The sequence below is a fragment of the Nymphalis io genome, chromosome 5 (genome assembly GCF_905147045.1).
Source record: "Nymphalis io chromosome 5, ilAglIoxx1.1, whole genome shotgun sequence".
NCBI lineage: Eukaryota > Metazoa > Arthropoda > Insecta > Lepidoptera > Nymphalidae > Nymphalis > Nymphalis io.
This window is the reverse complement of record NC_065892.1, coordinates 890,279-916,344: the sequence shown is the minus strand read 5'-3', so window position 1 is coordinate 916,344 and position 26,066 is coordinate 890,279. Positions and strand designations below refer to the sequence as shown.

At 33.4% G+C, this 26,066-nt stretch overlaps 1 protein-coding gene and 1 long non-coding RNA gene across 2 annotated transcripts; both read right to left on the bottom strand.

Annotated features, from left to right (window-relative positions):
* Nucleotides 1-9,627: 9,627 nt before the first annotated feature.
* LOC126768795 (twinfilin) lies at nucleotides 9,628-15,489 on the bottom strand. The gene is made up of 9 exons (XM_050487138.1): nucleotides 15,324-15,489; nucleotides 14,870-14,947; nucleotides 14,588-14,699; nucleotides 13,702-13,864; nucleotides 12,806-12,939; nucleotides 12,586-12,689; nucleotides 11,929-12,072; nucleotides 11,073-11,191; nucleotides 9,628-10,205 (listed from the first exon to the last, which is right to left on the bottom strand). The coding sequence occupies exons 1-9, from the start codon at nucleotides 15,346-15,348 to the stop codon at nucleotides 10,053-10,055; spliced, it is 1,032 nt and encodes a 343-aa protein (XP_050343095.1). The 5' UTR covers nucleotides 15,349-15,489; the 3' UTR covers nucleotides 9,628-10,052.
* Nucleotides 15,490-17,264: 1,775 nt separating this feature from the next.
* Nucleotides 17,265-18,409, bottom strand: LOC126768805 (uncharacterized). The gene is made up of 2 exons (XR_007669273.1): nucleotides 18,186-18,409; nucleotides 17,265-17,535 (listed from the first exon to the last, which is right to left on the bottom strand). It is a non-coding gene; the product is annotated as an uncharacterized LOC126768805 (long non-coding RNA).
* Between the last annotated feature and the right edge of the window lie 7,657 nt (nucleotides 18,410-26,066).

Below are 26,066 nucleotides of genomic sequence, written 5' to 3'. Positions count from 1 at the left end.
TTGGATCCTAATGCTTATCTTGAAATATTGCAACAGAACATCAGAAGCGTAAATAAAAACTTTGACAGCTTAAATGTCCTACTATCGAGATTCAATTTCAACATTGACATAATTATTTTATCTGAATGCTGGCTTTCTAACGTCATTAATCTCCCCAACGTTTCGGGATACACGTGTTTTAGCACTTCAGTAAACTACAATCAAAACGATGGGGTCATTGTTATTTTGAATAATAATATAGATTTTAAAGTAGAAGAACCTAACATGCAGGAGGCTAATTGACTCACAATAAAAATAAATAAAGACATGGTGATAATTGCCATATACAGACCTCCTAATTTCCGCCTCTTAAATAATTTCATTGAATATCTCCACAACCTGCTCGTGCAGCTCTCATCATACATCATCATCATCATCATCATCAGCCGAAAGACGTCCACTGCTGGACAAAGGCCTCCCCCAAGGATTTCCACGTTGGCCGATCTTGCGCTGCCCGCATCCAACGGCTTCCCGCGACTCGTTCTAAGTCGTCGGTCCACCTTGTAGGGGGCCTGCCCACGCTGCGTCTTCCGGTTCGTGGTCGCCACTCGAGAACCTTTCTGCCCCAGCGGCCGTCGGTTCTGCGAGCAATGTGCCCCGCCCACTGCCACTTCAATTTAGCAATTCTTCGGGCTATGTCGGTTACTTTGGTTCGCCTGCGGATTTCATCATTTCTGATTCGATCTCGCAGAGAAACTCCGAGCATAGCCCTCTCCATTGCCCTTTGAGTGACCTTGAGCCTTCTTATGAGGCCCATTGTGAGCGACCACGTCTCTGATCCATACGTCATCACTGGCAACACACACTGGTCGAAGACTTTCGACTTGAGACACTGCGGTATTTGGGATGAGAAGATATCGTGTAGCTTCCCGAACGCTGCCCAGCCGAGTTGAATTCGACGATTTACCTCTTTCTCGAAGTTGGACCTACCTAGTTGGATGGTCTGACCTAGGTAGACATAGTTGTCTACAACTTCGAGTGCAGAATTTCCAACCTTGACTTGAGTGGGTGCAACATGGATGTTCGACATGATTTTCGTCTTGTCCATGTTCATTTTTAGACCCACTTGTTGGGAAACCCTGCTGAGGTCATCGAGCATAGTGCCGAGGTCTTCCAAGGTCTCAGCCATAATTACAATGTCATCGGCAAATCGAAGATGAGTGATGTACTCGCCGTTAATATTGATGCCAAGTCCGTTCCAGTCCAGAAGCTTGAAAACATCTTCCAATGCAGCGGTAAACAGTTTCGGAGATATCACGTCTCCCTGTCTTACACCTCTCTGCAGTTGGATAGGTTTTGAGTTCTGATCCTGGAGTCGGATCGACATGGTGGCGTTCTCGTACAAGCACTTTAACACCCTGATATACCGATAATCAATTTGGCACCTTTGAAGAGAATTCAGCACAGCCCAGGTTTCGATCGAATCAAAGGCTTTCTCATAGTCCACAAACGCTAAGCAAAGTGGCTGGTTATACTCCTCAGTCTTCTGTATAACTTGCCGCAGCGTATGTATGTGGTCTATGGTGCTAAAGCCTTTCCGGAATCCGGCTTGTTCGGGTGGCTGGAAGTCGTCAAGCCTTTGCTCGAGACGATTCGTAATGACTCTCGAAAACAACTTGTAAACATGACTCAGCAGTGAGATGGGCCTGTAATTCTTCAGAAGGGTTTTATCACCCTTCTTAAAGAAAAGTACCACCACACTTCTGTGCCATGCTTTTGGCGTTTGACCTTTGGCAATGACGGAGTTAAAAAGCCTCTGAAGAGCCCTGAGGATCGGTGTACCACCCGCCTTCAGAAGCTCGGCTGTAATACCATCATCACCAGGTGCCTTGTTGTTTTTGAGTTATCCGAGAGCCATTCTAATCTCGAAAAGACTGACGTCCTGAAAATCTTCAGTGTAGTGTCGGGTTAGTCTTGCTCTGGGATCTGCAGCATGACTACTGACAGGTGATTGAGCTGTCGTGTACAGCTGACCGTAGAACTTCTCAACCTCTTCCAACAGCTCAGATCTTGACGTGACTATTCTGCCATCCTCAGTTTTCAGCCTTGTCAGTTGACTCTGACCAACAGACAGATCTCTGGCGAACACTTTAGAGCCTTTGTTCCGCTCGATGGCCTCTTTAATGCGCATTGTATTAAATTGGCGAGTGTCGCGAGTTAGAGACTTTGAAATCCGTCTGTTGATCAGCCGATAGCCGGCAGCATCAGCTGGGGACGTCAGAATCATTTTCCGTCTTTCCTCCATAAGCCGTAGGGTAGAGGCAGAGATCTTTTTGGTTCCTTTTGTACGGCTGGTCTTGAAGGTCTTAGACCCAGCCGTACGGACAGTTTCCACAAGCCTGTCGTTGTATGTGTCCACTTCCTCGCAGTCTGCTAGGCAATCGAATCGGTTTTGGAGTTCGAGCTGAAAGGCTTCGGGATTTCGGATTTGAAGAGGTGATGGTCGGAGCGTAGACTTCATCAGTCGGGACCTCTGGAGTTTAACATTGATATTTAACGAGCCTCTTACGAGTCTGTGATCGCTCCCAGTTTTGACTGCATTGATCACGGAGACGTCATTAAATATTTGTCTTCTCGTCGACAAGATGAAGTCTATCTCATTCTTGGTTTTCCCATCAGGGCTCACCCAGGTCCATTTACGCTGACCTGGCTTCTTGAAAAAGGAGTTCATCATAAAGAGTCCCTCCTTCTCCATAAAGTCGGCCAACACCTGGCCCCGAGTGTTGCGGTCTCCAATTCCATGAGGTCCCACCTTTAACTCATCACCGAATCGTTTGCCCAGCTTCGCGTTGAAGTCCCCCATTACAACAGTGAAATGAGTCTTGTTGGTATGTATGGCTTTAGATAAATCCTCATACATGACCTCAACCTCATCGTCGGAGTGTGTCGAAGTCGGCGCGTATACCTGTATGACCTTCAAAGAATACCGCTTGGTGATTCTGAGTATAAGGTACGCCACCCTAGCCGACACACTCTCGATTTTCACAACGTTGTTAACGAGGTACTTGTGGACTATGAACCCGACACCACCTTGAGACAGTTGATCGCCCTCTCGGAAATAGAGAAGGTTACCGGATTTCAGGATCATCGTATCCTCCCCCTGTCTTCGGACTTCGGATAATCCGACGATATCCCAGTGTAACCTGCTCAATTCTTCCTCCAGTTCGATGATCTTCTCGTCGGTCCGCAGTGTACGCGTGTTATATGTTGCCAGGGCCAGAGGTCGTCGGTGTTGGTAACACGAAATCTGCCGGGGATTCTTAGCACCCCCTGCCCCGCCGTTACCACAGCTGTTACCAAGGCTAGGAATAGCAGGGCTGCCGGGGACTAGGGGCCGTGGTTTAGTTGCGCGAATCATGAGGGGATATGCCATAATCGCCACGCTTGGCAGACGGGTTGGCGATCGCAGTAAGTTAGTCATAGTACTCAGAGAGACGCTGCTGCCCGTTCTCTGGTGTATATTCCCTCGGGTCGACTTCTACGCCCCCCACGGGATGAGATGGGGTGGTGATATTCGTCGCCGTCACCACACTCATCATACAAAAACATAATATTAATGGGAGACATCAATATTAATATTGGTGACTTAAATCAGGATACTTCGAATTATCTTGAAGTTCTGTCATTTTTTGGTTTAATCCCGGCATATTACACACCTACTAGAGCCAATAGTTGCTTAGACCATATAATCTTTAAAACAAAACTATCATCTTTTACCTTCATCTTAAAAACAGCAATAACAGATCACGAACCAATTATTTTATGTATGAATAAAAATACCAATAGTATGTATAAAAAATTAAAATACTCATAAAAATTAAATTTTGACAAATTAAAAGATGATTGTAAAAATTTAGATTTTAGTGAGATATATAATATAAATAACAATCCAGATCAGTGCATGAACATATTTACTAACCTTATACAAAACATTATTTTGAAAAACACAATTACCAATAGACTTCCTCGAAGTAAAATAATTAAAAAACCCTGGATCACCATAGGTTTGCTGAAATGCATAAGAACTAGGGATAGAATGCACTACAAATTAAAGAAAGAGGTAAATAATGAGACTCTAAGAATTACATACAAACGTTACAGGAATTTTTGTAATCAAATTTTAAAAAAATGTAAGAGGGACTACGAAAGAAATGAAATTAAAGCCGCTGGAAATAATAACAAAAAAATATGGAACGTAATAAAAAATATTAATAACTTAAATAAAACTACAAACCAACCTTTTGAACTCCTTAATATAAATAAACCGCCCCTGGAATCAGTAAACTCAGTAAACAAATACTTTGCAAGCATAGGTGCTGATCTGGGCTCAAAAATAACCTCAAACCTACCAACCACCTCCATGTTCTAAAGGTATTAGACCTTTAGAACATCATCTATACAAAACTCATTCGTTCTCTTAAGCACTACAAAAGATGAAATATGTAGACTTATAATCGACCTAAAATCAAACTGTAGTCCTGGCTGGGATGGCATAACGTCCAAGGTACTCAAGTGTCTAATTGAATTTATTGTGACTCCGCTCACCTACATTTTTAATAGATGTTTATCCGAAGGTATATTTCCTGTTTCTCTCAAGAAATCCATAGTTATACCCATCTTTAAAGCCGGAGACAGAAACCTTGTATCAAATTACCGTCCAATCTCGATATTACCATCCCTCTCGAAAATACTTGAAAAAATTATAAATAATAGACTTGTTAAATATTTGGAAGATAAAAATTTAATCGCAGATACACAATATGGCTTTAGGAAAGGAAAATCAACCTCGGATGCAGTTCATTCTCTTGCGGATTTCATAGCAGACAAATTAGACAATAAAGAAAAATGCCTAACTATTTTTATTGATCTTCAAAAGGCATTCGATACAGTCTCTTTGAATAAAATGATCGAGAAGCTAGACAGTTTAAGCATTAGAGATAGACAACTACAACTTTTACAAAATTATCTGCTGGGTCGCTCCCAGCAGGTTAAAATAGGTGACGTTATCAGCAATGAGAGATTTGTCACTTATGGAATTCCGCAGGGTAGCATTTTAGGCCCAACTCAATTTTTTTACTATATAAATGAACTTTGTAACCTAAAGCTAAGAAAGTGTAAAATAATATCATATGCAGATGATACCACACTTACATTTCACGGTAAAACATGGAATGAAGTATTTGAATTTGCACAAGAAGGTTTTAATACGGTTAATCACTGGATGGCTTATAATACCCTCACTCTGAATCCAAGTAAAACTCAATACATAGTTTTTTCAATACGCAACACACCTAATAATACAATATCACACCAATTAGTAGCTCATTCGTGTAATCTAGCAGATCATACCAAACGTACCTGTCCCATTATTAATAAAATAGATCAAACTAAATACTTAGGTATAACAATTTAATTAGGATAAAAATCTTAATTTTAAAGGGCATTAAAACAATTAAGTCAAAAACTTACATATGTTTTCAAAAATATGAGACATATCGCTGACTGGACCCTCATCAGGACCGTTTATATATCATTATGTCAATCTTTAATAGCATACTGTATAACTGTATGGGGTGGTTCTAACAAAACGCACATAATTGAAGTTGAAAGAGCTCAAAGAATGATACTTAAAGTAGCTCTCTCTAAGCCACGCATATTTCCTACTGTAGACCTATATAGGGAAGCAAATGTTCCAGCAGTCAGAAAACTTTACATTTTGAACATCATTTTAAAAAAACACTCCAGGATTAAGGCCTCACTGATTGATATAGCTGACTCTAGAAGATCTTATGAAGTATGTAAATCTGTAATGGTCAAAACATTTTTTGCCCAAAAATTCTTTGATTTTAAAGCAGCCAGGCTTTACAATAAATTAAATAAATTATTACTCTCTATTTCAAATTTACTAAAATTCGCATGTAAGAGGAAATTAACTGACTGGCTTTTAAAACTGGACTATGAAGAGACAGAAAAATTATTAATTTAATACAAAAATAATAAACAAGCAATTGTAGTAAAAAAATAATCTACACACCATATATACACATACATACAAGACACACAGGCACAATCAAACACACACACACACCCATACACATGCGCTCACACGCATGTATTCACAAGCATACATTATCTTTTTATTTCTATTAGAATATGTATAACTTATTACTAAATAATATATTGTAAAAGCTTTAGTGTTTCTCCTATTTTCTATAAAATTAAACAAATAAATAGTTCCTTACTCAAGAGGGGGAGCCAGGAGACCCTTAGCACAGGGCAACCTAGTTTGGGCTCCTGTATTCCACATATAACTGTATTTATATATATTATAAAAAAAGAAAATGTAAACATTATTGTCTGTGGGAGAGAATAAAAAATAAATTTATTAAAAATTTATTTATTAATATATAACGGCGTGGGGTCGATCAGATGGGGCAATTCGTTTTCGGAGCCGTCATCAGACACGTTGTAGGCGCGAAATAAAAGTTCAGGCTCATAGAACTGCTGTTTATTTGGTCGCTTACAATCGATAATCAAAAAATAACAATTAACAACGCCGATTAAAGTGGTTAAAAACGCAGCAAGTTCGATATAAGAAGACGACCGTTCGCCCCGGAGCCCCTTTCCCAAGTCCCCTGCACGAGAGCGTTCAGCAAACTTCAAGTGTCCGATGTCATCAATCATTAATAACTCATAACTGTCAAGTGGGCACTCTGAATTCCGGTATCGACTCAAGCGTACCACTTGACGTTTCCGAGAACCGCTTATAGACGACGTTGTACTCAAATTATGGCGTCTTATCTTTGATTCTGCGACATATATATATATGTATGTATGTATTATTATATGTGTTTAGTGGGATGTATATATGTGTAGTTTATTAATTATTTAGTATCTATTTTTTATATGTAAATGCACTTACCTGTTCTCTTACAAATAATCTTTCACCAAAGGTTGTCTGTGAGAGATCGCTATAAGCGATAAGACCGCCTTTGCGCACCATTTTTTTTCTTTTTCTTTGGTTGCTTCCTATCTTATTTATATTTTGTGCAATAAGTATTAAATAAATTATTGAAATAGGTTTGAATTACAAGCATTTTTTTATGTATAACAATATATTAATATGACAAAAAATAAAGTGCAGACCGGAAGTAATGATTTGTAAATAAAAAAATATATATATATTAAAAAAGCATTTATTCATAAAACAAAAATTCAGGGTACGACCGAATATAAAAATATAATGAAATACAAGTTTCAATAATGTAGAACTAACATTTGTGCTGTTATTATTTTAATATATATGTATATAACTATATATAATATGAATACTAAATGGAGTATTAAATATTACTTAAACAATATTTTTTTTCAAATATTACTTTAAAATACTTTACTTCACATATTATTTATTTTAGACATAAAATACATAAGTTAATATTGGCAAGATACGAGATACATACATGTCGAATAAGCATTTTTCTTAATTTTTGTGTTGCCATATAACAATAATGGCGCAGGTTTACTTTACAGTCTCGTCACTCATACTCTTAGAAAAGATTAAGAATATCAAACGACAAAAGTATTAACATTCATTATAACGTAAGACGGACGCCATATTGGAAGTAATTGAGGCGCAATCTAATTTAAATCCTAGGAAACCCTCAAAAGAACGAAAACTACTATTTATCTTTTGTATGTAAATATGCACTTACATATAATATATTTTATAGTGACGATTTGATCGTGTAATTTTGACAACAAATAAAAACAATTATGTACTTTGTAATATAACAAAGTATATTTTATTAAAACACAATAAATATTTATCGAAGTCACTAATAAAAGAAAAAAAAAACATTTAGATCAATGACAAATGATTTATTAAAAAAATATTGATAATTATAAAACTTCTAAAATATTAATAAGAAGTTGTATAAAAAATCCTAAAGAAATCTCATTATTCATAAAACAATTAAAAGAATATTATACTAAAACAAAGTTTTTTTTTTGAAAACTTTGACGTACGTACGTACTAAAACAAAGTTTTTTTTTTGAAAACTTTGACGTACGTACGTACTAAAACAAAGTTTTTTTTTTGAAAACTTTGAAGACGTACCTTATGACACTTAAGTGAAAAGTTTTAGCTGTTTATAAAAACCAAACAGCTGAAAATTTGAAATAAACAACAAGAACGAACTTTGAATTCATCTAGAATCTAAAGTATGATTATTAGCGGATACACACTTAATATGTCCTTAAAAACCAAACAGATTAAATTTGATATCGTAATTTTTTTCATCCTAATATCTAATGTATTCAAAGGACATATCGTACATTGTATAATTATTGTACGATTATAAACCCTAAATACGTAAGTTCAGAAATTATTGCACAAAACAACAATTAAGCTTAAGAAATACTGTAATTGTTTTAATACTGCTCATTAATTATGTTATTGCTTTAAAACAGTATATCGACCTTCGAGGTCTCTCATCTAGCTCACACAACACTGGCTGGGGCTGCTGCTGAGAGAGCGGCTGCGAGAAAGCGGGAGAAATATGCCCCCTTGTGTGTTTTCTTTTGTTTGTGCCACTAGCGTTCGACACGTCGGGATGTTGGGGGTCGGACGCCCTAACTTTCATCTGGGAGATTGACCGTCGCTTTAGAGGGGATTTGACAGTCGCTCCGGGCCTTGGCGCAAAAGTTGTCCATTGCCGTACAGCGTGGAAATGCGGCTAGTGTTATTATGGGCAGCTTGCGTCGTGCGGTAGAGATCGGAGGGGGGGGGGGGCTTTTTTAGTTATATATATCTTCCTACACATACATCACATACATCACCGCAGATACTATCATAACAATAAATGTAATTAATTGATACGTTTTTAATAATTCCGTTTCTTAATTTATTGTGTCTTTTTAACGAGTGAAATTGAATAACAGTTTTTTATTCATTACAACTTAAGAGTTATAACGAATTTTAAAAAAAATTTGAAGTAATATAATCCATTATACCGCCAAACAGCACAACTAGTGTAACAAGCACATGGTACATCTTAGTTAACAAGGTTGGTGGTACATTGGCGATGTAATGAACGGTTTATATTTCTTACAGCGCCAATATCTGGGTGGTGGCGATCACTTACAATCAGGTGTTCCATTTTCTATTTTATTTTGAACCGCTTAGCTATTTTATTTTGAAGTGAAACGTCTTATGGGGTGGGGGGCTAACAATCATGTGTGTACCCTTTATAACATTTCAGTGTGCGTTACATGTTACAGACGAACACTGATGCGAATAGCTACGGTGCCGAGGAATATACGACTCTCCATAGTCTTTTTGTACAAGTCACTACACGACTGGAGGTCAGGCGTAGGATCATTGGCCTTACGTGTTATCCGAGGCACGGGAATAAACATTGACAATTTCATTCAAGCTGAGTTACTCCGGACTCTAATCTGTATGATGTTATTTAATTAAAGTCTTAGAAAATTCCTATACTTTACTAAATTTTACTTTTCATACAAAATCGGCACATAAGTAAAATTTTAATAAAAATGGGTTATTTATGCTGAAGTATAAGCAAAAAGCAATTTCGTTATAACATATGTCAAAAAAAATTTACAAATGGCAGCCTATCTCGTGCCATTTTATTCTGATTTCATTTTACCTTTAGCAAAAAAAAATTCGCGATTACAAATCAGTTTAAATTTATTCAAAATAAATTGTAAATATTGTAACGTTAAATCAATTTACTTTATATGGATACAATAATAAGCACTAATTCATTTGATTACATAATGTAGGTAATAATAAAATTTTAATAGTTTTTTTTTGCTGTGTGTTTTTTTTGCCAAAATATTTGTTTCCAGCCATTTATAAATCTTTTTACAAGCATTATATATAGTTTTAAAAATATTCTGATATCACAATTACATTTTCGAAGAAAAGTACATTTTAGAAACACGATAGCTTAGATATATTTAAGGAAATTATAAGAAATATTAACAAGTTATTGCGTTGCCTGTGTTTTTGTTATCCTTTTCGCTCCTCTGTTCGGGGGACCTTTTGGCTTTGCGAAAGCCGGCCGATGCAAATTCCTCTTTGGATGAATTTCGTCATACAAATATTCTTCTGTTAATTCCTTACCGTCGTCTATTTCCAGCTGTTAAATTAAACAATTACATATCACAATACATACGCGAGAACGCTTGGACGACGCTAGAACAACGCTAAGACTCAATCGCACAGGCTATATTGTAACTACTAAAATCTAATTGCACAGACTATATTAAGATCTGCATTTGCGTACACACTTGTAACACGCTCGTGCGCAAACGCAGGTCTTTATAAACTATAATGCTTAGTTTCCGATTTTGCCTATTAATAAATTTAAATCTCATGTCAATAGAACTGATAAAAAGTCATATGCCTTATATTACTCAACATAAGATTATATAAATGATAAAAAGCTAAGCGTGATGTTAGAATTTGTTGATTTCCATGAAGGATATGCATAAATTTAATTGTATTTGATTGAATCTGTAATTTACAAGATAAAAAAATACTACTGAGTTTCTTGCTGGTTCTTTTCAATAGATAGAATTCAATACTGTAAAATGACGATTCAAATATATTAGCCGACTTGGGTAAAAAAATTGATTATGATTTGATTTGATCTTTCATTGGCCGACAGGACGGCAATCCGACACGACCGGAAGTACTTTACAAGGCAAGGAAAATCTATATAATTCCGTGTTACTAAGAATCAAGTAATTAATACAACACTCTTAACAACATTTCAATATTTGTTTTATTTCACTATCGCCAACAAACACATACACACACACGCACACACGGTACACATTATGACGTCACAACCATTTGTGTCTATAGTCGCTTGATATTTCGCACAACTTAATTAAAAACTAAATTCAAATAATTTTTGACAAAACTGTTTATAAAACAAATGACAATCATTTTACACTGAAACGAAAATACGTTTCAACTTTAAGCAATAATATATGCTCACCCTTTTCTCCACTACGAGGCCCATCTTTTCAATGATTTCTAGGAATTGTCCTTTACAACTCGAGTACATCATACGTTCCTTTATACTGCAGCTGTACCCGGGCATCGAGTAGATGAATACTGCAATTAGAACCAATACATTAAACTATTGGAATTAAAAAAAAAAAATTACACAACGCATAAAAAAAATAACACATTGAACATATTACGAATGGAATTAAGATGGAACCTTGGAGTTATAATGAATCCAATGAAAAACTTTTCTCTTCTTGGTGGTTATGGCTTTTCGCAAGCCCTTTTAGGTACCACCAAGTCATCACATATACCGCCAAACAGCAATATTTGGTATTGTTGTTTTACGGTTTATAAGGTGAGTGACAGTAACAGACTGCGAATCTCTCACTGCTGGGCTAAGGCCTCCTCTTCTTTTTTTGAGGAGAAGGTTTTGGATCTTATTCCGCCACGCTGCTCCAATGCGCGTTGGTGAAATACACATGTGGCAGAAATACAGTGAAATTTGACACATGCAGGTTTCCTCACGATGTTTTCCGTCACCGTCAAGAACGAGATGAATTATAAACACAAATTAAGCACATGAAAATTCAGTGGTGTTTGCTCGGGTTTGAACCCACGATCATCGGTTAAGATTCACGCGTTCTAACCACTGTTTATTAGTGACTACTCACTATAATATAATCCATATATATTCAAAATATATAAAGATCTGCAAGCATATAAGCTTTATATGCTTGCAATCTAAGCTAGCTAGCTACTGGACTCAGCAATTGAAGCGTTGCAAAGCCCTAATTAATGCGATAAGAGCATTTTGATAGAAATTACAATAAATAATGCCTCACCTACACTTTCCATATGGTCACCTTCATGTGTGTGTTTAAATATGTATAAGTGATATCTCGCTTGGTCACTTGGAACCTGCGCCGGTAACTCGGTCAGACTTATTATAGCCGCCTTTGATAGGCAAATTTTTTCATCTTCTAAATCTGTAGATAGAAAAAAAATACGGTCCGCATGAAAAATTCACATTTAACAATAAAGATAAAATCTGTAAATCGCCGTGCAAATCGTGCTATCTCACTCGCACATCTCTGCTACCACAAATAGTCGCGAGTTTAAATAAAATTGGTGGTGGGGCTTTGTGCAAGCTCGTCTGGGTAGGTACCACCCACTCATCAGATATTCTACCGCAAAACAGCAGTACTTTGTGTTGTTGTGTTCCGGTTTGAAGGGTGAGTGAGCCAGTGTAATTACAGGCACAAGAGACATAACATCTTAGTTCCCAAGGTTGGTGGCACATTGGTAATGTAAGTGATGGTTAACATTTCTTAGAATGCCAATGTCTAAGGGCATCGGTGACCATCATCAGGTGGCCCATATGTTCGTCCGCCTTCCTATTCTATAAAAAAAAAGAGCTCACGGATTTCATCTTGTCCGAGCAATATAAGAAAATACTCTTAAAGTTTACAATATTCGCATTAAATATTAACAATATATACCTATTTTAAACTGTAGATAGTTATAGGAACCACGTTGGAGATCAAGAATACCCTGTTTAGCTGATTCTGTGATAGGAAACGATATTCCTCCCATTGTCGATTGTCTGAAAAATTAAAAAAAAAGAGTTGTATCTATCCTTATCCAATATTATAAATGCGAATGTAAGTTTGTTCGTTAGTTGTTTAGTCGTTATTTGTTTGTTATGTTGGTTAAATGTACCTCGAGTCTGTGCCATAGTTTGGATCATGCTCACTTTGTTGTAATTCCTTCAAGGCTTCCTCCCTATCAGTGAGGGGAGCTGGTGCGTTGACACCGCTGACGTGAATTTGATAACCTTTCAAACATACTTCTTCCTAGAATAAAAAAATATATACTATAGATCAAAATTCTAAATGAACAATGATAAAATAATTAGTGACGATTAGAGCAACGTTTTAGTGAAACATTCTGTATTAAACTAACAATGTTTTATATTAAACAATTTTCGAGTTTTTGATTCTTTTGAAATTTTAGTGAAATCAAATAATAACATAGTGTAGTTTTTTAATCCGGCTCGAAGGACCAAGTCAAAAGTGCATTGTTATAACTTTTATCGTCATTAGAAGATTGACATGCACATGACATTTATGTGGTAGTTAGTAGTGACCACTTACCATCGGGCCTTCTTTGTCATGTGTTTTAATAATTTTTCACATTGCCAACCTATATTCTTAACTTTTAATTTTACAGATTTGCCTAGCTTTTCGAATATATAAATACAATTTATTGGTATGTATTAATTGGACTATTTTTATTGTGTGAGTGGTATCTAGTAAGAAGGGTTTGCCCTAATGACTATCACCAGTAATTTTATTCACTATTTTCATGGTAAATTTATAAGACTAAGAAAGAAAATACTTCTTTCGTACAGTTATATAAAAGCTTATGGGCACTTCACTATATTATCTTTTCAGAAAAAAAAAACAATTTATTTAGTAAACAGCCATTAAATAAATGGTATATAAGTATTTGATACCAACTTCTTAAAATGTTTTTTTATTAATAACATTAAAATATATTAAGTCGATGCCTGTGATTTCATTCATTGCAAACATAAGTCAAACTTTTTTTATCACCTTGCTTGTAGCATGCATTTCATCTTTAATGTGTGCTGAACCAAATTCTTGCTTGAGGGTTGCTTTTGTTGATGCATACAACATTTTCTGTCTCACGGGGGCACTATCTGGAGACCAACTGAGTAAAAGCCACTCGTATCCCAAGGAATTAGTCGTGTCGAACCTATTGAAAGCGTATTTAATTTACAAAAAGTATAATACACTATTTTTTTATTGGGGTCACAGGTACCCTATGTACTTTTCTGTACCATGAAAATGTGTATGTATAATTTCATGATGATTGAAGATTGAAAGCGTAACAAACTCACTTAGGGGAAGTGCCTATTCATATAAGTTCAGGATTAAAAGTATATGTATGCCTATTATATGTTAGTCAATCTTTGGAAACATATGTTGGTAATGTCATGTTAATATTTGATATTTATATAATTAATTATGTACTGTTTGTTTCCATGAAATACAAATAAATAAATAAATACATATTCAGGCAATTGTTTAGATAAGACTTCCTGATAACCTAACCATGAGAAATATTTACAAGTCTAAATTCTACATAAATAAGTTTATCATAATAATAGTATTTATGTGAGTATATTTATGAAATATAATATTAAAGTACAAAAAGATATATCAATTGGTAGTCTAATGGCTTGTTTGTATCATAAAGTTACCTAATTTCCAATGAAAATATTCACACTAGTAGGAATTAATCAGAAGATAATTATCATCATGTTTGTTTATATAGTTATATGTAGTATATAGCATATAATAATTAATATATATAAACAAATATAACACACACAATTTAAAAAGTCTACTACGTTAGAATGACATTTATTACAATAGGTAATTGCCTGTAAGGTTATTATAATAATATGTCTCTTACCTATATAATATGTAACATGGAAGATCTTCTACAATCATGGATGGTATATATTTATCAAAATCGTGTTCAAATGATCCTTTGACTGACTGATATTTCGCTAATGTTAATTCCTCTAAAAAAATGATTGATTATATCAGAATTTGATATCGTAAAGCAGATACATATTATTTTTTTAATACAAATAATGATGGACTGTAAATGTAAAGGATAACGTAACATATTGTCGAATATAATAATTTAAAAATTCACATTTAGGTATTTCAGAAGTATTAAATACTATACCATTCTCTATGCTTATTTTTAATAATCTAATTTTTCCATCTCTACATTTGCTTAAATACTTCTTTAATTCTGCGTTTGCTGTAAGAGAATAATTTCCATTATTAGTTAACTAAAACATTTAAATAAAGTTATTTCATTTATAGTAGCACATGCTAGAGTAACATTAAATGTCAATTAGTTACGGTTATAAACATCAAAGTTTATCAGATGTCTACTTTCGCCAAAATGACACGCCTTATTATATTTATATTGATAGTTATATTATTAGATATCATATTGCAACGATTTTGTACCAATAATAAGTTACATAGCTCGGGACCTTACAGGAAATCTACTCTTTTACTAATAGTATGTATATAATATACAATAAAATATTAGGCAGATATTATTCGCAAAACAATTATGTGGCTCGATATTGCTAAGAAATATATTCAAAATGATATGTAGATAGTACCTTGAATTCCCGTTTGGTGTGACATTTTGTATCTAATACACGGTTTTATGTATCTTAAAGTGGTCCACCTTATATTTAAAGGTTATTAAACAACCAAATTTTTAACATATAACGGGAAGTTATGTGGGTGCAAGCAAAAGTAATTCAATAACCCACACTAGCTGTCAATAACTCGACGATTATGGAGCAAATTGACTTTGACATACGTCAGGAGCGAGATGTCATTGCGAATGACTTGTAAAATAAAGTTCATGAATAAGTAATTAAAAATATATAATAAAGTTAATTTAGAAAAGCTCAATAAGTATAATCTACAATTGAGGTGGGAATAATACTGTAACATTATTTTATATATCTACAACTATATAAATACAAAGAATATGAATTCGATTAGAAGATGGTGTAGTTCTACCGATAAAAAGAGATGGCGTTGTAAATAAGTGTCCCTTTTGGGGGAAATATTATACAGCTAGCTCTTCAAACGTTTGACGTTTTCATTGGCGGAAATAAGGACTCAGTGTTCTTTATGAGTCTTACCTCTGACATCCATCGTACTGTAAACATGAAATTTATTTTGACATTAGTTTACTCAGCATTTATCAAATATCTAATGAAATTTATTGTAAGAAATAAATTAAAGTTATAATAAATATTGTATTTTTATATTATTTATATTTTGTGTTCAAATATTTTCTTATTTAATTATAATATTTTTCTAGATATCTACTGTAGAATAACATAGTTTTCACTCATCATCATTAAACGATTCAAAATTTGAAACCGAATAATCTCATATCGTATGTGTCATCTATTTTATACGTGACATTGGCAGAATATTTTGCGCTCAAAGAGCGTAGATACACGCTAGAAAAGGGAGAAAAAAAGGACTCGGTGAGTTGGTGACAATAAGTGTATAACGACCACCAAAAATTATACAATCACTTCGTTTTAACGACCACGTCCTAATCTTGTCAAATTAATAAATATGTTGTATGTAATGAATAAATATTTGTATGTTTCAACATTATTACATATTAGGGATGTAATAAGAAGTTTAAGTAATAATATAAGGCCAATTTTATCAACGCCCACTTCTGCTCGTTAAATTGCAATATCTCAACAAATAGTAATATGTAGACACATTCCTCTGATTATTAAACGGTAAATTATACATAACAGAAATACCGTGTAGCTTCGTATTGCACTGAAATGTATTTGTTATTAGTTCACACAATTAGGTACTTTTATTTAAATTTTATAAGGCCGCAGATCCGCACCGTTAAAAAGTTATTAATAAGTGATTTTTCACTAGAAAAATTCAATAGCAGCCCGGAGTCTGGATTTGCTGTCCCATCGTATTATGAGAGGTAGGGAATAGAGAGAGCATCTGTGATTGCGCATAAGCTTGTGAATTATAATATGTCCTGCGCAGTTGGCTAGTCTCCCTTTAGACTGACCGCCGTGGTCGAAATCGGTCAAAGGGGAGCTCACAGACAAACACACGCGCGCACGCACATTATTTCTCCTAATATATTTCCTAAATGTATGAGTAAGGTACCTATATAAATTGGAAGAATATTTTTATATCTCTATTCCCGATGAATTAAGAACTATTTTATAGAGACCTTACGAGTATATAAATATTAGGTATACGAACTATGTATTCTTGTAGGTAAAATTTTTAGCTCGTCTTTTGATAATAAATGTTTCAATATTCTATTAGATACTTACTCGCTATGGCTTAGACATTCATTACATACTTTCCGTATTATATTGATTGTAAAAAAGATTGGATTCAATGGACCGATGTTATGATAGTCCTGTCAACGTTTTCAATATTTCTAAATAAAGTTTTAAGAAGTATAATTATATTATTATTTGTATCTGGTTGTGTTGGATGTTTTTATTTGGAATTCGATTGGAATGGAAACTATTATAAAATAAGAGAAAGAATACTTCGTTTTATTTATTCCAACCTAGTTTCCGCCTGTGGCTTTGTCCGCGTGTAAGAGGGGAGGTATTAGGTTAGTATGTCCTTTTTTTCTGGAAAAGAGCATTACGCGTTTCCCCCATAGGAACAGTGGGGGTATATGGAGTCGCTGATATCCGAGGCATCGAGTGCACCCCGAACATCGGAATGCCCACTAAATGCGGAGGGAGAAGGTGCGCATAGCGCCTCATTCGTTTTCCCGGTATGTCCTTTTCTCTACCCCTGACGAAGTATATTAAAAATCTGATAAGTATTTAAGACTCGAAAACTTAAGTAACATATAAACAAACGAACTCACTTACACATTTATCATAATAAGTAAGGATTATATAAATAACTTTTTATTTTATTAAGATCAACAAGGAATACACATCACAAGCTTACATCAGACGTTACTCGTTAGTTATATGTCAATGTGGAGCACATTATATAAAGCATCCATCTTATGTTACTAAGTACTAATTTTATATATAATAAAATGATTTGTTTAATTATGATACTTAAAGAACTAAAACAAAAAACAAAACTTCTTATATTAAGTAAATAAATTTTAGTTATAAAATTTGAAAAACTAAGACAAAAAAATATTAAAAATATAAAATGTGTACAAAATTTGACTAATATAACATTATACACCCAGAGTGTATAATTTGTACAGACTCTGGTTGTGTACAAATTTTCAGCCAAATCGATTTTGTGGAACTGGCTTAAAATGCAATTTGTTAGCGTTGATCTACACCTACTAACGGGCGAAGTTAAATAAAAGCTTATCAAATGAATGCTTCATTCGTATTTTACGCGTTCGAATATTATTCATCCGAGTTGAAACTTTGTATAGGTGTTAGTACTAGAGGTATTCTGGCATAACTCACAAAATGTTTCGCTGGAAAAACGTCGGATAATTGCTTCCAAAAATATTGCATTGCAACTCGTGTCATACAGAGATTCGAGATTGCTCAATGTCTTAAACATTGAGTTTTCAGAATAATAATAAAGAGTGTTAATAATTCATCTCGTGCTCGGAAGTGTCGGATAATATGCCACAAGCGTATCCACTAACCTACATTGGAGTAGCGTGGTGAAATATACTCTAAAACTTCTCCTCGAGAGGAAAGGCATCTCGACATTTACAGGTTTTTATTATTGTTATCACTACTCACTTTAATTTAAACTTGGATTTACGGTCGGGTGGAAACTAATTGAAACGTCTAAGATCGAACGATACATTTGCAGGTGTGTGATTGATAGGTTTCCAATCCATTGCAGCTTCAATTACAATTCAGCACGTACGTCTTAAGTAGCAACAGGAACATCACCTCATTTGACGGAATTGCGAGTTAACATCGTACAAGCAGGTAATTCCGTAATTATTGCTACGTGCCATTACTCAGGTGCACTTCGACGTCACCTTAATTTTATTTAAAGACGTCAGACGGTTTTTCAATTACTTAGAACGTTAACTGACTACATTAAAATCGCATTTAGTTAATGTAGAATATCTTCATAAACAGTTTTCTGTGTTCTGTTAATGTTAAGGAAAAGCTGTTTTTTTATGAATAGCTTATAAACTATCAAAGATGTTCAAAGGAATTCGACTTTAGGCCTTCGAAATTAGGGAAATTTCTTCCAGGGATGTTTATTAAGCTCGATTCGATTATTAAGCTCGTTTATTAAGTTCTCTTATTATATTTATTAGAATTTTTTACATTTAAGGCAAAACTAGCGAAAAATAAAAGTATAAACTGTAATTGAATGATCGACGATCAATTTATTATCGACTGCACTACAAAAGTATCGTGAAACTGGCCTTTAGTTTAGTTATCTAATTAAAAGTATTATTATTATTACTATGATATGACTACCCTGCTTTCATGCAGTAACATTGTGTATTGTTTATTTGCGACTGTTATTTTTGTGTGAAGGCGATAGGTATCCTTTAATCGATGTTTGTCTTCCTGCATAAATGTAACTGTACAAAATATATTTTCATGGCATGCTTCTTTCAAATTGCCATCTAGTTCAAATAAATTCCTAGCTTATTTCAATTTGGATTAGAAGTAAGCAGTTTACTCAACGGAATTGTAAGCTGAAGTCAAATACTATACAATTATACGGAGTTCCTCATGGTTTGCGGCTTCCTAGTTTCCTCTTTCATGTGTAATTATTGATTTTTTATCTACAAACGAGGATGTTAGTTTCATAAATCTTTTTAACGTAATCATTCTATAAAATATTTAGTTAATTTTATTTAACAAACTATCAGATATATGTCGTGTAGCTCGATCATTATCGTATAAATATAAAAATTGTTTTGAACCGGGGTTCGATCCAACAACGTCGGGATGTACGGCCTTATAGCTGGTTGGCTAGTCAGAAGACCAACGGGGCAAGCTAGTAGTTAGTAACCTATATTGACATTCCGAGTATCTAAAAGAGATTACGACAATAATCCAACGGTCCAAGAGCGAACTTACGACTTTTACATAGCCTCGTGTATCGTTAAGCCATTGAGGATATAGATTCAATATCGAGTGAATAGATTAAATGGATTTTATTTTATGATTGCTATTAAAAAATTATATTTATTGAACTGGAAAACTTAAACTAAATTACTTATATATCTTATGGGATTAGCGGTAAGGAAAATATTGTTTTCAAAATACCTTCCAGATGTATTCGAATGATATATTAGGCGAGTGAAGGATTGGAATATGAATCTATGACTGATCACATACTTATACTCTAAAGCTATCACGTTGAATTGAAATTTAAGTAGGCTCCTATCTTATCTTCCATCTTCTTTTATCATATCAGCTAGTCTTTGAGATTGATTGCCATAGCTGACAATGTATTAGCGAATATGAGCAATTCCATAAACTATTTAGCATTTTTTTTCTCGGTTAAATTGTAATACAAATGAAATTAAGTTAAACATTTAAATATTTTTACGTATGGTAAAAATTTCAATCTTCGCTAGAGTGTTTAATGTGATTGCACAAACACGCTCGGATACGTTTGTAATTAGGAAAACCGTATCTATTCTGAAATTTGATTTCGGCGAAGCTCGCTCAAAGGGAATTGGAAATCAGGGATGAATATATCGCCGTGCAACATCATGGATTAAGTTTAAAGTTGATCTGATACAAGGGTTAGGTTAGATCGCCGGTTAATCGATTTTGTCGAAGTTAAAGCTTGATGCAACTTCTGTTACAGTTTTATAGTATTTATTGACTAATGATAAATCTTTATTGAAGTATTTCTTCGTACATATATACATTCAAATACACATTTAGCATATTGCAACCAAAACACGACTAAAGACAATTAAACAACCTTAACAAATGACGATATTATTGGACGGGACCTTGAATAAATAATAATCTAAGACATACATGATTGATGAAAAAATTGCATTTTAAATGTCGGCGAAGTTGTTATAGGAAGAGAAAAGGAGTAAAATTAAAGTGGATATAAGTAGTTAAGGGCTATGTTATAAATATATTAGTAATAGTGTTATATTATGTTATAAATATATACAGTTTGAGGTATATTGCAGATATATTAATAGTAGCATGGAATATTATGTAAATCTAAGATTTGTTTATCTCTACTCCTTCTTCAATTTACTCCTTATGAATTGTAATAGGATATAATTAAATCCGTAAGGTACATTATACATTATTATATTATATGTATTTATGTGTGAATAAATTCGTAAAAATCTGTTTGATGTTATCGATCGAGTTCATTTAAAATGTTCAGTTTTCATTATCAAATTTTTTAGTTTTTGTGGCCAAATTTAATAATTTAGTTCTATTTATCTGTTTATTATCTATTTTAATTTATATTTAATTAAACTTTTCACATGATATATGAATATATAGTTGATTAAATATGGAAATATGTGTGTGTTCATTTTTCAACACCCATACTTGACTATGTTGAAGTATTTAATTTGAGATGTAGGTAGCTTTACATTTAGTTTAATCCTGTAAAATGACCGTAGAATTTATAAGAATATATTTGAATAAAGAATGTTTTTATTTTGTCTATGCAAAAATATTTCTAAACGAAAGTGAAGCAAATATTGTATTTAAGTGTTATGATAAAATGAAAATAATAATAATTACTACTTTTGTCAAGCTTAGCGATGATATAAACGAAGTCAATTAATATAGCATCATATAAAGTTAATAACATATATAAATAATTTAAAGTACGTTATCGATTACTTTTTGAGCAAGTGTTACGTAAATAAAATGAAAGCAAAATAATGATTTAATTTTAAGTATACATACAGATAGAAAAAATAATTTTTGACATATATATATATATATATATATATATATATATATATATATATATATATATATATATATATATATATATATATTACTATTATATATATATATATATATATATATATTACTATTAGTGTTATACATGTACTCGTTCATCTAAGCGCGCTGATGAAATGAGACAGCTTCGTTTAGAGGAACATAATTTTTCATTCTTAGTAAATATTTTTTCTTTTATATTATATGGTAAAATCTCTATTTATTGAAAAAAAATACTAATTAAATAAATTTTCATCAATTTAGAAACATTTAGAGTAATATACGAAAAACAACTAACGAATTTCAAACAATTTTAATTAAATTTTATACAATTCTTACATTTTCAAGTGTTGACTTACAATAATGCAATCAATTAAAAAAAAACAGACCAAATTGATGATCTCCTTAGTTTTGAACCGGCTAAGATAAAAAAAAACATTTAAAATTTAATTTACACAACAATTATCGGCGATTTTTGCGATTAACAAACAAACAAAGCCTTGCAAAAGCACTCCACTCGAATTGTCTATTTCAAGACCAGTGCACTCCAATATATCGGTTTGCAAGACTAGCATGTTTCTTGATTCGATTGGGTCGAAACTCCAAGAAGTAGGTCAAGGCGTCTATTGACACAGTATTCTTAACTAATATGACCAAATCAACTCGGGCCGAGGAGCCTTAAGACTTATCTCTGATATGTCACGCGAGATACTGCTCAAGGAGATCGTCGAAAAAAGGGGAAATGTAATCACTTTTAGAGCCATGCTAGTTTATTACGGAGGATTTTGCTGTTTAAGAATATAATAACCTTTAGGTTGACATTATGAAAGTAAGGCACACTAGTGTATAATATATATGTATTTGTTTTGGTGATGTGATGAATGTAATAATAAAAAATAAGTACTTTTTTTTTAAATTTTTAGTGTTTTAATTATAGATTCAATAGAATTTTAATTTACTACCAATTCGGGAAGTAAATTGTAATAAGAATCGACAAGCAATGCACTATTCCTTCGTTCTTAACACACACTTTAAGAGTTCGAACCAAGGAAAGGGTGACAGTATTGTGGGATAGGATAATATACATAGTTATACTAGCTGATTTTAAAACACGGCGTCCCGGCGCACGTAAGAAGTAAAAGCGTTTATATTAAGACCCACTGCTGCGCTCAGCCCAGTGAAGGCTCAGAGCTTATACCACGATGCTCCAAGACGGGATACATATGTGGCAGAATTGCATCCAACCCAACACATGCAGATTTCGTCGCAACGATTAATTATTGAAACCAATACATGAACATAAATGAAATATGATTGGTGCTTGCGTGATGAATCTGCAATATTCGGTTAAAATGTCCGATATGTATTTCGTTCATGTAACACATTAGAATGTATGATAAATATAATGCGCAATATAAAAAACTAGATTGCACTTGCCAAATCTTTGGTCAAAGTAAATTAGTTGGCCTCGTAGTAATGTAATATAAAGCTAGGAGGCATTTCTGATGTTGGCACGTCTTCTTCACTTGATGGGAAACGGACGCCAAAGCTTTGCTAATTCTGTACTTATTTTTATTTAATGAAATGATTTAATTAATGTCTTCTATATTGCAACTGTTCAGTAGTAGTATCGAAATACAGTATATTATATTCGAAAATATTATAAACGTATAAACGTCGCAGAGCGCCTGTTCAGTTAAAGATTAATTTTTCTGTCATTATTGATTTCGAAAGAAGAAGACATAGAATTGGTTTACTAATCACCGGCTAATCAACTCTTATAAGTAAGGACAAGATAACTAAGATTAGTTCTGGTTGTCATAGTTACTCTTTATAATAATGACCGATTTTGGCCAAGGCGGCCAACCTCAAGAGAGACGATGGCAATTTGACACGACCGGAAAGAGTTCAGGCGCATTAACAATGGCTGTACGTGCTTTCCGTTGCATAGGAGTGTACACACTTCTAAGTACCAGACTCCGGGCTGCTACTGAGAATTTTCGACGGAAAAACCTAATAACTTTTTTTTGGCCTGACCTGGAAATTTGAGCACAGGACCTCAGAGTCTGTTGTCTGTTATATTTACCCCACTAGTACAACGACCACTAGTCAAATATTCTTTATATTATAATATTAAATGACCAATTGTACATTTTATATACAAGTATAATCAATTTATTTCGAGTATTTATGAACCGACTTTAACGAATAGGCACAAATTTAGGTAGAGCCTCCCCCAAATAGACAGAGTGGGTTCCGCTGGTTTTTAGTGGCGCCCTAGACGTAGATGGACTAAGCGCCGGCGCGATAGCTTGCAAGTGACGAGCATAAGTTGAAATACAAAATTAAAAGAAAAACCTAGACACGCCTCCAAACGGCATTAATATACTTAAAGCCCTTAAATAAAATAAAAATACAATTGATGCAAGTTCTGCTATTTTATTTAAATCGGAGCATTATTATTTTTTAATTTCATTAAATACATTGTGTAAAAACTTAAATATTACACATTTAAAATTATAGAGCTTAATATATTGTCCAGGGAATGTGTAAAGATAAAAATCGTAAATCACTAAATGCATTGTACAAATAGATTGTAAAAATACTATAAATTAATGAAAAATGCGATTCGGGATATCTGAAGCGACTCTCATCAATTAAATATTTCTGACCCATTAGCGCAGGTGGCGGCCAGCGTAATGGAAGCCATTAGAGCTGTCCGCTGCCATGCCACGCCCGCATTATATTTGTACATTAGTGCAAATAATTCAAGACTGATTTCATAGCGTCGTCTTGAAAGCCCTTGACATTATCGTATTCAAGTGCCCAAGACCAAGACAGGCTAGTAATAAATAATTAATGTTTAAAAAAATGTTTTTTATTTTTATTTTTAATAATTCAGTTATTTCAATTTGTAATTTTTAGTCGTTTTAAAGATTAACCCGGACAAACAGACAGACAGACAAAAAAAATATTATTTTGGTTTTGGTAACTCGCAAATAACTTTAAAAGAGGCAGTTATTTTGTATATTTTATACCCATAAACGACAATAACATTCACTTACATAAGAATAGTGATTTAAATAGCATATAAAGATTTATTAAACACATAACAAATAGTAATATATAATTGAATGTATGAATATATATTATATTTATAAGTTTTTTTTTATTTTAAGTATAAAATTCATATAGTATTAGTATATAATGTAATTCTTATGGTAACATAATAACAAACTCATATCATTCACACTGGGGTTGCTAAAATAAATGTGATGGTCGGCAACGCATCTGCAAGATCTCGCCTGCACGTGTCGATGGGCGGTGGTAGTCATTTACCATCAGATGAGCCTCCTGCTAGTTTGCCCCCTCTTACTTAAAAATCTTATAGCAATAAACTTTTCGTTATAAAACAATTTCTATTTCTAAGAACATGATAGCTAATAAAAAGAAATAAAAAAAGTTGATTATATAATATAGTACATATAAATATCGTTTTATAATTCCGAAAGCTTAGTGCTTTATCCATATAACTTAATCATATACTGTCATAACATATAATTTCGTATTCTGTGAAATTTTCAAATCGATCAATTTAAAGCCTTCATAGTATGAAATCACTTAACAAAAACGAAAAAATATCTGAAGCATAAATATGTGAACGTATAAACTTACTGACAGTAACTGTCTTGTAGATGGAGAGGGATATTTTTTTCTTTCACATAAAATATTTCTTTAGCATTATTTAATATTTCTGATTTCGAATAACCTCCATATTGAATATAACGTTAAGAAATTCGTTTGTCAAAATATCTCTAGAGAATTCTTATTCATAAATTCTTAATCTTCTGAGATAAATCGTCGGATTATATTTTTTTGTAAATTAATTAAAAATTAACTTTCCATAAGCCGTAGGCCATTGGTCGCAAAAATGGTAATTTCAAAAATAATTAATGTGATCGTTACGGGATTTTAAATATTGAAATTGTTGGATATTGAATGTATTTATTATTAAACACTGGAATAAAAAAGTATATTAGATAGTGTTCTTATTATTAATAGAAATAGTAGTAATGTAATAAAGCAATAAAGTGTATAGTATAGACACAACACACACACAAAGAAGTGAGAGGCGATGTAGAGAGGCATGACGGCATTAGGGAGCCTCATGTCGTTTACCGTCACGGCATACGGTCTTAATCCCAAGTTGCGCCAATAGACGTTTCATATCCATACGGTTTTTATTTGGATTTAGTCTCGATTACTTTTTGATATCGTAAACAATATATATACATATTTATGTGTCTAATAGATAACAAAGCATTCGATAAAATATTTTCTAACTATTTGCTTAAATAAGTCAAATATAACAAGGTCGTTTTAAAGTCGATATTACGTCATATGGCATCTTATAAG

What these genes read in the sequence shown, in the direction of transcription:
- LOC126768795 (XM_050487138.1), bottom strand. Translation starts at nt 15,348, where the DNA reads ATGTCACACCAAACGGGAATTCAAG. An exon ending in AAATGCATGCTACAAGCAAG is followed by an intron (nt 12,940 to 13,701) that starts GTGATAAAAAAA and finishes TTTTTATTCTAG; the next exon opens with GAAGAAGTATGTTTGAAAGG. An exon ending in AACTATGGCACAGACTCGAG is followed by an intron (nt 12,690 to 12,805) that starts GTACATTTAACC and finishes TTAATTTTTCAG; the next exon opens with ACAATCGACAATGGGAGGAA.